Source organism: Mastigoproctus giganteus, chromosome 14 (assembly GCF_048544385.1).
Source record: "Mastigoproctus giganteus isolate SK-2022 chromosome 14, ASM4854438v1, whole genome shotgun sequence".
In the NCBI taxonomy this organism is placed as follows: Eukaryota; Metazoa; Arthropoda; class Arachnida; order Uropygi; family Thelyphonidae; genus Mastigoproctus; species Mastigoproctus giganteus.
In genome coordinates this window covers 6739391-6754782 of record NC_143588.1, presented here as the reverse complement: position 1 = coordinate 6754782, position 15392 = coordinate 6739391, and the positions used below count along the sequence as shown (strand labels likewise).

Sequence of the window (15392 nt, the reverse complement as noted above, 5' to 3'; positions counted from 1 at the left end):
GCTAGCAAAATTCCTATATATCATTGACAAAACCCCATGACCGGCCCTGGCAGCCTGTCTGCATTGCTCAGAAAACTTCATATCTGACTGCACAATTACTCCCAGGTCTTTTTCATTTTCTACCACCTTAAGTGTAGTACCACACAGTTGGTACGTTTCTCTGGGGTTACTTCTACCTATATGCAGTACTTTGCATTTGTCAAGGTTAAACTTCAGTTGCCACTTCTTAGCCCATCTGCCCAAATTATCTAGATCCTGTTGCAGTAGCACACTGCCATTACTGTCATTAACAACCGTGCCAACCTTTGTATCATCTGCAAACTTCGACATTAAGCCTGATATACCTTCATCAATATCATTGATAAATATACAAAACAACAGTGGACCCAAAACCGAACTCTGTGGGACTCCACTAATAACATTAGTCCAAGAAGAGCAGCACCCATTGATTACCACTCTCTGTCTTCTCCCATTTAACCATCCTTTTATCCATTGTAGCAACTTACCCTTAATACCATTCTGCTCCAATTTGTACAATAGTCTTCCATGCACAACAGTGTCAAAAGCTTTCCTGAAATCCAAATATATGATATCAAAATTATTTTTTGCATCCAGTTCCTTTGTAACCACATCATAATATCCTATCAAATTTGTCAGACAAGACTTTCCCTTAACAAACCCATGCTGTGTCTGAATTATTGCTGCAGTCTTGTCTAGATGATCCTGCAATGCATCTTTAACCAGTGACTCCATTATTTTACCCGGAACAGAAGTTAAACTAACTGGTCTGTAATTACTCGTGTCACCCTTCGATCCCCCCTTTGTGAATTGGGGATACATTTGCATATCTCCAGTCCGTGGGAACCTCCCCTGAGTCCAAGGACGCTCTCATAATTATGGCTAAGGGTTTGCTTAGTTGCTTTGCCGCCTCCTTTAATATAACTGGATAGATCCCATCCACCCCAGGTGCTTTTCTTATGTTTAACTTCAACAATTTCGCCTCTACTTTGCTTTCAGTTATTCCAATATCAGTAAGTATCCTGCTACAATTTGATAACCTTCTGCCATTTTCAAACCTTAATAATTTCTCGTGTGAATGTAGATGCAAAATACTCATTCAGTTTGTTTGCTATCTGAGCAGGATCATCAACAGTCGAACCATCGATGTCAAGTGGACCAATCAGATTCATCCCCTTCCTTTTAGAGTTTATATAAGTAAAGAAATCCTTGCTGTTTTTCTTAGCAATCATTAACTACTCCACCAATCTTTACATCATCTGTAAATTTAGACATCACACCCTCTATCCGTTCATCGATGTCATTTATGAAAATCAAAAACAACAGTGGTCCTAATACTGAACCTTGGGGAATCCCACTTCTTACATCAACCCAATCTGAAGAATAACCATTTATCACAACCCTTTGCCTCCTGCCCTTAAGCCATATCCATCTAAGGATTTTCTCTGTGATTCCAACCTGTTCCAACTTATAAAGTAATCGCTCGTGTGGGACTGGGTCAAATGCTTTGCTGAAATCTGAATAAACAATGTCAAAATTATTCCCTAAGTCCAGCTCTTGAGTGACCCTGTCAAAATAGCTAACCAGATTAGTTAAACATGATTTTCCCTTTACAAAACCATGCTGAGTATCCTTCAGAATTCCATTTCTATCTGAATGATCCTGAATTCTACCCTTGATCATTGTCTCCATTTTCCCTAATACTGAAATTAGACTAACTGGCCGGTAATTTCCCACTTCACTCTTAGAACCGCTCTTATGTATTGGAGATACATTGGCACTCTTCCAATCCAATGGAATCATTCCCGAGTCCAGTGATGCCCTCATAATTAGCCTCAGTGGTTCGAAGCCACACTTGCTACCTCCCTTAAGATTATAGGATATATGCCATCAATTCCAGGAGCTTTACTGGCCTGTAGGCTTGATAAGTTTTTCAGAATGGTTGATACACTACTGGCAGAGATACCAAATTTTAGAAATGGTTTTTTTTTTTTTTTTAATACCCTGATCTACACGAATATGCCTTAATCTTTGCCAATGGCTGTGGATACATAGATAGCAGTGGACCAGTGTGATTTATCGATACAGTAGGGGTTTTGGTTGTATAGGTTTTATGGGCAACAGTAAATAGTGGAATGTTTTAGCTATTAATTCATGCCATGCTTTCTACTGCATCAGCTCTATTGCTTCAAGGCCAGAGGTACAAACAATGCGTACCCAGGTTTCTCGAAATTAGTTTGTTATATGGAAATCTTCTTTGTTATACGGAAACTATTTTCGATGTAATGACCAAGGGAAATCAAAAAAAATTCATTATATGGAAGTTCGTTAAAGAGAGGTCTGACTGTATATATATTAACTAATTAATAGATTGAGAAGTATGAATAAATATAAAGAGATGGGGAAACAAGATTTGTATTTTGCAGTACCCTGTATCTTGTTTCCCCCCTCTTTTTCTCTTTTATTATGTATGGGTTTGTTTTATTTGCTCTATGGTTTTGCCGTGCTAAGTAATTGTTTTATTTACTTTTCTGTTGATTAATTTAATTTATATATATGTGTAAGCATTAAAATTAGTTGACTCTGAAGAACAACAAAAGGGTTGGAAAAATAAAGCAAAGAAATATTGGCAAATATCAGAGGATGCATAAGCGAAACCAGCAACATGTAGCCTGTATTATAGCATATGTAAAATAAAATAGGAGGTAAGGAGAATGGAAAAGTGAAGTATCAAGAAGTTAGACAAGAAAGGATTTAGGGCTGAAAGCATCAGACTACATGAACTTTACTAGATGAACAAGTTAGTGCAAAGCATCATTTTAGTCTGTAGTAAATCACCAAAGTAGGCAAAACAGCATTGTTTTTGTTACATCTCATATTGTGAATGCTTCACAATGAGTTGCCCTGCTATTGCACTACCTCGAATAAGCAATGCTTCGCCAGTAGAGAAGACTATTGTTACTTATTCTCAGCGAATATCACCACCTAGAAGGCGCCATTTCCAAGCTTGTTGGCCTCTCATCAGTGGATGGATAGGTACCCTGGTGAGTGACAATCCAGTTATGAAGTATAACTCCACAATATGAGAGATCCAGACAGTGTGCGATAGTCAAGACTGAAGTTAGATAATGAAAGTATTTAAACCAAGCAAAAGTTAAAAAAAAAAAAAAAAAAAAAAAAATTAGAAAAGAGATACTGTGGAAGGGAAATGTATTGAAAATTGCTTTACGTTATAGATGAAATAAGAGCATAGAACATTTAAATAAAAGGCAAATGTAGCCAAGATTGCAAGCCAATAAATAATGAATTTAGACTGGCAGCAACCTGAGACAATATTGGGGCCAAAAGAATGTGAAATATCACGAGAAAATACAATAAGCCAGCCACAAAAGTATAACATTTCAGAGAAGATGACAAATAAATATTATTTATTTTTATCTTTTTACACTTACATTTTATACTTCTGAAAATACAATAAGCCATGGTTGACTTGTTGTATTTTCTCATAATATATATTTTTTGGCTGTGGCATTATTTCAGGTCGACACTGGTCCAAATTAATTATATATTGGCCCAAAATCTTGCAATCTACATTTGCCTTTTATTTAAATGTTCTAAATTTTCAATACATTTTCCTTTCACAGTACTTCTCTCTTTTTTTTTTTTTTTTTTTTGTTTTTTTAAACTTCTGCCTTGATTTAAATACTTCTTTTGTGTAATTTCTTTTTACTTTTCTCTTCACTTTTCCATTCTGCCTTATGTTATATTTCATATACAGGAAGCCCTCGATTAGCGCGATTGATTGGTTGTGCAAAAATGGCGTGCTATGCAAAATCGCGCTAATCGAAGTTGATAATTAGGGCTTGCATAAAACCGAGAAATTTCAAAACCGAGTTTAACCGAAGTTTACTCTTAAAACCGGTTTTAAAACCGATTTTTTTCAGACGTAGGGAAAATAATTAAAAGCTTATAACACAGGTATTTATTTTAACTCGGGTAGATTGTACAAATCATAATCAAATCTTTTAAACAAAATCTATCACCTCTTATAGTAAAAAAAAATAAAAAAATTAAAATTCTCCAAAAAAGTAACCAGCTTGAGATTATACAAAATTACAAATTTTATCTTCTCGTATAGTAAACAAAAAAATAATAAGCCCTATAATAATAATAATAAATAAATAAAAATAATGTGAAAAAAAACAGCTTGGGGAAATTACTTTACTATTTATTGCTCAGCTTTTTTCTAAAAATGATCCTTTAAAAAACACAGTATATTAAGCATTTTTCCTGATAGACTTGACCTTATTTTTGTGTTAAAGAGACCAGTGATCGAAAACACTCTCTCAGATTGGACACTTGTTGGTTTAATGGTCAGCAGTGCTCTATAAACTTTCTCCAGCTTTTCACTTCTACTGCTAGTTGCCTCCAAAATATTAAATTCTTTGCTGATTTCCAATTCACTTGGATATTTTGAAGGCTCTTCAGTTAATCTCTTTATTACACTATTACATACTCTCGCATGGGATACATACAAATTAATTGGTGACATGGAAGCCTATGATAGATATAAGTTGGTCTGTAACCAAGTCACAAAGGAGATTAGGCAGGCAAAGGCAGATTATGAGAAATCCTTGGCAAAGGATGCAAAGAAAAACAGAAAAGAGTTCTTTACCTATTTAAACTCAAGAAGGAAAGGGATGAATCAGATTGGTCCACTGGATGTTGATGGTTCAACAGTTGAGGATCCTGCTCAGGTGGCTAACAATCTAAACAAGTATTTTGCATCTACATTCACACATGAGGAGTTATTCAGGAAGAGGAATGTCGTAGGTGAAGTAAACATTGGCAGTGAGCTAGATGATTTTCTAATAACTGAGAGGAAAGTGGAGGAGAAATTGTTGAGGATAAACATAAATAAGGCGCCCGGGGTGGATGGGATCTATCCAGTTATATTAAAGAAGGCAGCAAAGGAAGTAAGCAAAACCCCTAGCCATAATTATGAGAACTTCTTTGGACTCAGGGGAGGTACCCATAGATGGAGATGTGCAAATGTAACCCCGATTCAAAAAGGAGGATCAAAGGCTGACACAAGTAATTATAGACCTGTTAGTTTAACTTCGGTTCCAGGAAAATTAATGGAGGCACTGGTTAAAGAAGCACTGCAGGATCATCTGGACAAGAATTCAGTTATAGCTCAGACACAGCATGGTTTTGTTAAGGGCAGGTCTTGTCTGACCAATTTGATTGGATACTATGATGTAGTCGCAAAAGAACTGGATGCAGGGAATAACTTTGATATTATATATTTGGATCTTAGAAAGGCTTTTGATACTGTTGCGCATGGAAGACTGCTGCACAAATTGGAGCAGTGTGGCATTGGAGGCAAATTGCTGCTATGGATAAAGGGATGGTTGAGTGGCAGAAGACAGAGAGTGGTAATCAATGGACACTGCTCAACATGGACTAATGTTATTAGTGGAGTTCCTCAGGGTTCAGTGTTGGGTCCATTGTTGTTTTCTGTATTTATAAATGATATTGATGATGGTATATCAAGTTTAATGTCCAAGTTTGCAGACGATACAAAGGTTGGCAGGGTTTTTAAGGACACTACTGATGCTATGCTGCTGCAACAGGATCTGGAAAGGTTGAGCAGATGGGCTGAGAGGTGGCAAATGAAGTTTAACATTGACAAATGTAAAGTACTACATATGGGAAACAGTAACCCCAGATCAACGTATCAAATCTGTGGTACTACGCTGACAGTGGTAGAGAATGAAAAGGACCTGGGGGTAATTGTGCAGGCAGATATGAAGTTCTCTGAGCAGTGCAGACGAGCTGCAAGAGTAGCTCATGGTGTCTTGTCAATGATATACAGGAATTTTTCTAGCAGGGATGGGGATGTGATTATTCCCTTGTATAAGGCATTGGTCAGGCCACACCTTGAGTACTGTATACAGATCTGGAGGCCTCATTTCAAGAAGGATGTAGAGCTGCTGGAACAAGTACAGAGAAGGGCAACAAGATTAGTGAATGGAACAAAGGGTTGCTCTTACGAAGAAAGGCTTAAGTTTTGCAAATTGCAGTGTCTGGAGACTAGGCATCGGCGAGGTGATCTGATAGAGGTGTATAAGGCTTTGAATGGCTTGAGCATGCTCAATGCCGATGGGATTCTTCCTCTTGCTCAGAATAATCACCTGAGAGGGCATAAATTCAAATTGAGGAAGGACGGATGTCGGATAGATGTGCGGAAATTTGCCTTTAGCCAGCGGGCAGTTGGTTTGTGGAATAGACTTCCATCACTTGTTGTTAAAGTTGATAGCCTAAACAAATTTAAGGCTCAGCTGGACAGGTATTTTGAATGAACGGAGGGGTGAAATGGGAGTAGTGGTTAAGTTTTTTTTTTTTTTTTTTGGCTGATGCTGAATAAGCTTTCTTTCTTGCATCATATGCCTCTACTAATGCTAATGCTAATGAGTGTATCTCCAACATCAGAACTAGACGAGTCTTTGTTTACTTCTAAAAGAACAGTTCATTTATTTTCAGTTAGTTCATTCAATGCTAAGACTCCTTCGGAATGTTTTGCAAATAATCTCTGATAAATCTCTGCAGCATGTTTTTTCAAAACTTGCTTACTTGGAAAATCAAAAAGTTCTTGAACTGAATCTTTTTTCCTAAACTTTTTGGGGTTGTGTACAACAAATAGCTCAGCAAAGCCAAAGTTTGGCAATTTCGTCTTGCATTGTAACGCTGCAAAAGGCTTTGGTGAAACTTTAAAACAAATGGGTTTTCTGCTGTATCAAGCTTAGTAAGCAGAAATTCTATTGAAGACTCTGCTTTAAGTAAGTCTATTTTCTGAGGTTATAGCCTTCAGAATCATTTCAACTGGTCGCAAAGTTTCACATAGCAATTCAAGTGTTTTCCAGTCATCGTCAGACACAGCTTCAGTTGACAGTACTGCACATAGAGCATTTGAAATGCAATTTTTCAATTTCAAAAATCTCTCAATCATATAGAATGTGCTATCCCATCTAGTCTTGCAATCTAATATAAGTTTATATTCTTTCCCATTAAATTTTGCTTTAACAAAATTTTGTAATATGTCATTTTTGGTAGGCGATTTTCGAAAAAGCTTGCAACTTTTTCTAACTTTGTTAATAGTTTGTGCAATATTGGCCATTGGATTGAAGAAATAAATGAACTCATCGGTAAAGTCGGTTTGATAAAGTATGCCTTGCTGTCTTTCTTCAACTTCTTCATCATCACTACTTTCTTCATTATTTTCATTTTCTTCATTGTCTTTGGGAAACTCAGAGACTGTGGCACCTTAATTGATTGCTTTTTCATACAGTACATCTATAACTGACAGATGTATACAATGCGCTATACATTGTTGATGATTAGGTGTAATTTTCATGCCAAACGTAATCATCATTGCTGCTCCATCGGTGGTGCAGGCAACAATATCCTCATTCAAGTTCAAACCAAATTTCTTCAAGTGTCCATTCACAATTTGCTCAGTTTTTCTGCTATCAAGTGAACCATTAATCTCAATAAGACCTAATGACCAATTATTGTCTTTTAAATGCACATTTATATTCATATACCTTTTATTTTGTATAGACGTATATTCGTCTAGTCAATGAATACCGTGCACCCAAAACCAATGAATTTTTGAAATGCTGAATGAGTTCTTCTTTCTTAGTTTTATAATAATTCAGAACCATATTTTTAATTCCATTCACTGAGGCTGGTGGTAATTTATCGTATTTATTTCTCTGAAGGTGAAGGCTTGATTGTATAAACTTGGCAATTGAATTAAAAGAAAATCCATCTAAAGCAGCTAATTTTGAAATCTCTTCTTCCATAGATTTTTTAAGGATAAAGTTTTCTAATGTTCTTACCATTTTTACGGGAGGTTCACTGTTATCTTGTTTAATGTCAATCTGATGCATTTTCTTTAAATGCAACATCAAAAATGATGTAGATCCTCCAGACGACTTCATTATCTTCTGACATTTCGAACATTGTGCTTCATCTTTGCTTTTTGAGCAAAATAATTCCATACATTTGATTTCATCTTAGACATATTAAGAGTAATAAGTATTAATTAGTAGGAATTTATATCACCGACAATTTTAAATAAAAATATTGAAGATAACAAAGGCACAATACTATGCGTCACTCCCGCAGGCACTGAATGAAGAGTCTAAACGAGGCAAGTTTCAAAATTTTCACGAAAGAAATTTTTTATTTATTTACTCGAAATTTTTTTTTCCCCAGTTAAATCTATTGTATTTTCAAAATTACATAAAAGCTAAATTTGGTGAAGCTGCTTTTTGGAGAACATTTGATCGTAAATTTAATAGGAATAAAGAAGCAAAAAAACTTTCTACGATTTAAATTTGATGCAATATTCAGCGAATCTGTTTCTAGTGGGTAACCATAAATACGTTCCATAACTTGCCTGGCGAACAAGATAGATGGAACGGAGAAATGTTGAGCATTTTCTTTTATGCTATCACTCCGACTCACTCAGTCGTAAATGAGTACACCTGCATCGTGCCATGATACAGGTGGGAAGATAAAAGGTATTCCATCCTAGATTTGGGCCACTTGCCCATGAGATTCGTACCTAAACATAAAATAAAATAAAAAAACATGTTTAAAACATAAAGCAGTTGAACAATCCAGACAAAAGAACAAACAAAAGAAAATGTGCGTAACAAAAAACTATATTCGACGGCTAACTAAGAAAATATTCAAATCCGGTTTTAGAAGCTCGGTTTCGGTTTTAACAACTCAATATGAAAACCGATTTAACCGGTTTTATAAAACCGGTTTGCAAGCCCTATTAATAATCAATACAAAATAGCCTAATTCATTCCAAGAACTACAATATACCAATCAATAATTTTAAAAATACGTTTTTTATGGCAATTTAATGTATAGTAGTATAAAAGCAAGGGCCTCCGTAGCCGAGCGGGAGTGCAGTAGCACACGCTCTTTGAATAGACCAGGGTTCAAGCCCCTGACTGCTGAATACGGTCGATCTGCCAACCCGCACTGGACCAGCGTGGCAGATTATGGTCCATTTCCCTCAGCATGAATTGTTGAGGAGGCTTCCATCCTGCAGTGGGTTGATAATGGCTGCACTTTACCTTTTTAGTATAAAAGCAAAGGTTAATTACAAATATTTGCAGTACAGTAATCAAAAGTTTATTGAAATTAAAAAAATTACAATATGTAACTCACTTTATTTCTTTGTAAAATATCTTAAAAGCTTGGTTTGCACAAACTTTTCTTTCTTCCTTCCATCATAAATTCACTTGTATGGATACACATCTTTTTCGTTATTCCTGCAAATTTGCATACTGCACTCAATATCTGGGTCTGCATCCATGATTAGTTGTTTCAAATTTTCAGCTGCGCGAAATATTCCTTCAAGTTCTTTTAATGTCAACTTCTTTACTCGAACATTTTTTTCCTCACAAATTTCCACCTCGTCATATGCTCGTTGTTCATCAATATTAAGGTGGTCAGAATCATTTAATTGTTCTGAATGTGATTCCAGCAATTCGCGAACATCACTGTTGTTGATTTCTTCAAAGCCTAGATCTCTTCCAATATTTGCTGTTTCATCAATAACAGTTTTGACATGAGTGAAACTACAGAAATCTTTTGTGCAATGTGGCAAAATATGCTTCCAAACTGCTCTCATATTGCTGGACATTACTTCAGGCCATGACTCGTGAATATTGTCTATTGCTTTCCTGATGTTGTAATTTCTCCAAAATTCAACTAAAGAAACTGCACCATCTCCAGTTGTTGCTTTAATTGCTTGCACAAATGTTTTGCCTAAATAATAGGCCTTAAAAGTAGCGATTATGCCTTGATCCATAGGCTGTAAAAGACTTGTCATATTTGGAGGTAAAAAAAATAACTCATGTTTTCACACAAATCAGAAAGTGCTGGTGGGTAGCCTGGGGCATTGTCTAAAATTAATAACATTTTGAATGCAAGATTATTTTATTCACAGTAGGCCTTAACTTTCGGGGAAAAAAAGCTAGTGAACCACTCTTCAGATAAAGCTTTCATGACCCAACCTTTTCTATTAGAGCGCCAAACAACAGGTAGGCCTGCTTTATTAAAACCTTTACCGAAAGATCTGGGAGTTTCATTTCTATAGATAACCATGGACTTTAATTTCAAATCGCCTTCTGCATTGCCTCCCAATAAAAGTGTTATTCTATCTTTGGAAACTTTATAGCCTGGTTGAGCCTTTTCTTTTTTTGCTAGAAGGTTTTTTTTTTTGGCATTCGTTTCCAAAAAAGGCCTGTTTCATCAACATTAAATATTTGTTGATCTGCGTAGCTGCCGTCATCAACAATTTTCTTTAAAATTGTTGATGGGATATTTCATGGCTGCATCTTTATCTGCACTTGCTGCTTCTCCAGTCAATGCAGTGCAATGTTATGCAGTCCTGTTCTTTTCTTAAAACGTTCAAACCAGCATTTACTGGCAGTGAAATTTTCTTCTGTTTCCGTTTCAATCACTTTTTCTTTTGAAGAACTTGCTTGAACATTTTCTTCAGTTACTGCTCTACCCAAGTTTTCTATTGTTGACTTTTCCTTTAACATTGCAAAAATACTCAAGGCTTTTGTTTTTATGGTCATTGTGCAGATTGGAATTCTTTTTTGATTGCAGTCTTCTATCCAAATGGCTAAAACACGTTCCATCTCAATCATCGTAACACTTCTATATCTTGTGGTTTGTGCATGCTGACTATGAAGCAAGCTTACCTTTTTCCTTATATGCACTGGCCCTACTTAAAATCATCCGAACCGTTGATTTAGGCATTCCAAGATGTTGAGAAATTTGTATTTTACTATCACCATCTTCAAATCTTTTTATGACTTCAATTTTTTCATCTAATATTATCACTTTTCTTTTCTTTTTATCAGAGGCACTATCAGATACACTTTTCCTTTTATCTATAGTTAATAATTATGTAATATTTAAAAATTTTAATAGACATTAATGTACCGTATTTTCCCATGTATAAGACGCACCTTAATTTTGGAGCCCGAAATTTGAAAAAAATGTATTACATAAAGTTATTGAACTCAAGTTTTATTCATCATAAAATTCATACAACTCATCACTGTCAAAACTCCCATCCATTAGCTTGTCCTCATCTGTGTCTGATGACGAATCACTGTCTTCATATATTGCCTCCTCCTCAGTTCCATCTATGGCATTTGAAATGCCACACTTCTTAAATGACTTGACAATGATCTCAATCTTGATATTATCCCAGGATCTTTTCACCCAGGTACAAACTTCTCCTATAGTTGGTTTCTTCACTCTTCCTGCTGGTGTCAAATTGTCCCCAGAAGACTTCATCTATTGGTTTGGTTCCATTCGTCTCTCATGGCAGCTTTGAAGGGTTTGTTAATGCTGACATCAAGTGGTTGGAGCTGGGATGTCAAGCCTCCAGGTATGACAGCAAGTTTTGTTTTTTGCTCTGCAGCAATCTTCTTTGTATTTTTTGTTATGTGTGCCCTGAACTGATCAAGCACCAATAGGGCAGGTTTGTGTAAGAGCCCTGGTCTCCTGCTCCAGAATTTCTCAAACCAGATCTTCATCCCATCCTGATTCATCCAACCCTTGTCATGGACGTGGACAACCACTCCTCGAGGAATGTCTTCTTTTGGCATTGTTTTGCGTTTGAAAATCAGCATAGGAGGCAGCTTGGTTCCGTCGGCACAACAAGTTAGAACAACTGTATAATGGCTCTTTTCATGTCCACTTGTCTTCACAGTTACAGTTTTCACCCCCTTCTTATCAACAATTCTGTTACTTGGGACATCAAATTGAAGGGGGACTTTGTCCATATTTGCAATCTGTCCCAATTAAACTGATGTGTCTTCTGATATTGAATGACAAAACAATGAAATTCAAGGACCTTCTGCTCATAGCTTTCAGGCATCTTTTGGGCAAGTCTGGTGCGTGTACGCATGCCTAGTCCATTCCGTTTCATGAACCTGAAGCCCCAATTGTGTCCTCCTTTGAAATCAATAACTTCTTTTTCATCAGCAATTCTTCTTGCCTCATGCTGAACCATCTTTGTGGACACAGGAATTCCAATTGCCCTTTGCTCCTCAATCCATATCTTCAATTCCCTCTCTAAATCAGGCCATTTTGCTGACTTGCCTCCAATGGCCTTCTTCTGCCGTGGCGTTTTCAGTAAGGTTTCTTCTTCCCGTAGCCAGTCTCGGATTGTTTTCTCAGTTGGAGGAGGACCAAACTTACATTCAGCAGCACGATTTCCATTCACTTTTGCAAACTGGATCACTTTTAACTTGAATTCAGCACTGTACGAAAATCTTTTCTGAGCCATTTCTGGACAGAGAGTGGCAAAACGTAACCTAATATACCGGTAACAAGTGCGAAACAATGAGCGCAAAGACAACAAGCGCGAAAAAGCAGGAAATGCAAGTAAAAAAAAATCTACAACCACTGTATAAGACGCACCCAGTTTTTAGACCCCAAATTTTTCAAAAAAAGGTGCGTTTTATACATGAGGAAATATGGTAATTAATTAGTATGCACGGTAATTAATGGCAGAAGATACACGGGAGTCTGCACATTAATACGCAATGCAAGAACAACCGAAAGCAACTGATCTGCATGTACGTAATAAATGCAGTGTGGCCAGTGTTGTCCTTCAGAGTGCATAATGTTAGAAAATATTTCAATTGTTGTAATAATACACGTTTGAAATAATCCTTTTCTTTTTATTTTCTTACGGTAGAAAAACAAACTAGCTTCCCATATTATATCTTGTGTTCGTTTTTGTTTATTTCTAGATAACGCTTCTCGATGGAGAAGGTATGTCGCGACACAATATAAACAGTAATTCCCTTTTGTGAACAGAGCCGCGCACTCACTAAGAAAACAAGTGATGTGTTTCTATAATGTTCTCTAATGTTGTGCATACTTTAGCAGTGTATTTATATTCGTAGCATCACCAGCTTCAACTTCTTTAGGCCAAGCCAAAATACCACGCTAATCGAAATTTTGATTCGTACTAATCGAAAATTGTAGCTAAATATAAACCACGCTAATTCGAGTCTCACGCTATTTGAACCCACCCTAATCGAGGGATTCCTGTACATTTTATATATATATATATATATGTATATATTTTTTTTTTTTTTTTTTGGCAAAGGCAGAAAACTGCCAGCTTGTAGTGGTACTGTATTGGTGCAAGAATGAAGTTCATTAATCTTTCATTTCTCAGGAAGTCATTAGATGGGGGCACACCCCAATTGTAAAAACATGTAACACAATTGTACGTGATATACTGTATATATAGTTTATTTATTTTTTAACTTCTGGTTAATAATACTACATGAAGTGAAAACAAATTTACATCTTTGTAGTTGCAGAGTAGTAGTAATGGAAAATGATGCAAGAAAGCAAGCTATAGCATCAGCCAAAAAAAAAAAAAAAAAAAACAGTTTACTCATCTGCATCCTCCAAGAATTTGTCTAGTTCCCCCTTGAATTTATTCAATCCATCCACTTCCATAACAACAGATAGAAACATGTTCCAAAAATCAGCCATATGCTGGTCGAAGACAAACTTATACACATCTATCCTGCAACCATCCTTCCTTAAATTGAATTAAGGTATAATATTGTAGAACACTGAAAGCATACTATTCATTAAAAAATAATAATAACTTTTTTTTGCTTGCCATCAGCTATTTAACATCATAATGAGTTTATTATTCTGCATTTTTAGGAAGAGAATGCTGAATTGGAAAACATTGAATATGAAGAATTAAAGGCCTTTCATTCAGGATCTCGTGTTGATTGTGTTGTTTGGAGCCCACAAACTTTAATATGCACAGAAGATATACAGAAGAAAATTTGGTATGATGTAAATAACTTAGAGAACATGTCTTCCTTTCATATCTAACTTCAATATTAATATGGAGATCTGAGTAGTATCACAGTTTGCATGTTAATAAAATAAAAACATAAATTAGATGGTTTTATATTTTTCATGATTTGGTAGGTAAACAGTAAAATGAAGTTTGATTTGTATGTTAATACAGCTTCTTGAAATACTGGTTAAGTTCTTTCTTACCCTGTGTCCTTTTCTTATTTTTACTTATTTATTTTCATTCATTGTTTGATTATGATGTCAGCCTGCTGTATTTATTGTCCCACAATGGGGCATACAGTTCCAAAGCTCTTCTGTTTTGCTTATATTATGTATATTTTGTTGGTTTCATATTTGAAGTTGTTATATAAATATATATACATTTTTTGTTCAATAAATTCAAGGAAGAACTAGACAAAACTATTGGGGGGGGGAAAATGATTAGGCCTGATGTAGCTGAGTGGTTGGGAGCGTAAATGCAGTAACACGTTCTAGTTGGGTGGACTGGAGTTCAAGCCGTGACTGCTAATTATGATTAACATTTGTATTGATACTTTAATGTGAGCTCCACTGACCTGGTGGTCTTACCGGAGTATACATAAGAATTTTTTTTTTTTTTTTTTTTTTTTGGGCTGATGCTGTATAAGCTTGCTTTCTTATTTACCACTGCTAATACTAATGCTAATTAATACGCAGTACAGTGTAGTTACGTTTTTATTATTTTTGATCAGGATAAATATTAGCCAAGTACACTACTTGACAAAATTAACAGAACAAAATGTTTTTCATGGCTATTTTATTGTGAACAGTGTCGCTGAAGGTGAATATTTGATATAATAGGCATCCTAGCATGCAAATTATTCATGCCTCTGAAAACACGGGTTGCAGCCACATTACTTCATTCCCATTTTTGTGGCTTGCTCAGTGAGATAGCCACATCTCCGGTACTCAGGATGGCATCATCATTGTTTAGATGATTCTCTGAGATGATGGGCTGCTGGACAAGTTGAAGCCGGGCAGTCGCAGGTGGAGGTGCCCCATTGGCTTAATGTGTCACGTAGCATCGTCTCATGGAAGCAGATTCAGGAGACAGGAACCATTACAAGAAGAGCTGGCCAAGGTTGCCCAAGGCTACATCAACTGGAACAGACTGATATCTGGCTCTAACAGCAAGACAGAACCCTGCAATTCCTGTCATCAGCTGTCTCCTGAGGTTGCTGCAGCCACAGGTGAAACATTTCCCACTGGACTGTGTCAAGAAGACTCAGTTCAAGTGGATTCTATGCAAAGCAGCTGATGGTTTGTATTCGATTAACTCCAGAATGGTGCTTAATGAAGTGATTTGGTAAACAGTAAAATGAGACAGGATACTTCAACTGAAACAGACTGATATGTGGCTCTAACAGCAAGACGGAACC

The 15392-nt window shown here is 36.2% G+C and overlaps 1 protein-coding gene across 2 annotated transcripts in view; it reads left to right on the top strand.

Annotated features, from left to right (window-relative positions):
* Positions 1-15392, top strand: part of Nup37 (nuclear pore complex protein Nup37) — a 106200-nt gene that overhangs the window by 25972 nt on the left and 64836 nt on the right. For both annotated transcript variants that reach the window (XM_090389323.1, XM_090389324.1), the window contains exon 3: positions 13831-13961. In XM_090389323.1, coding sequence (XP_090245449.1) covers positions 13831-13961 — 131 coding nt within the window. The remainder of the gene's footprint in view (positions 1-13830; positions 13962-15392) is intronic.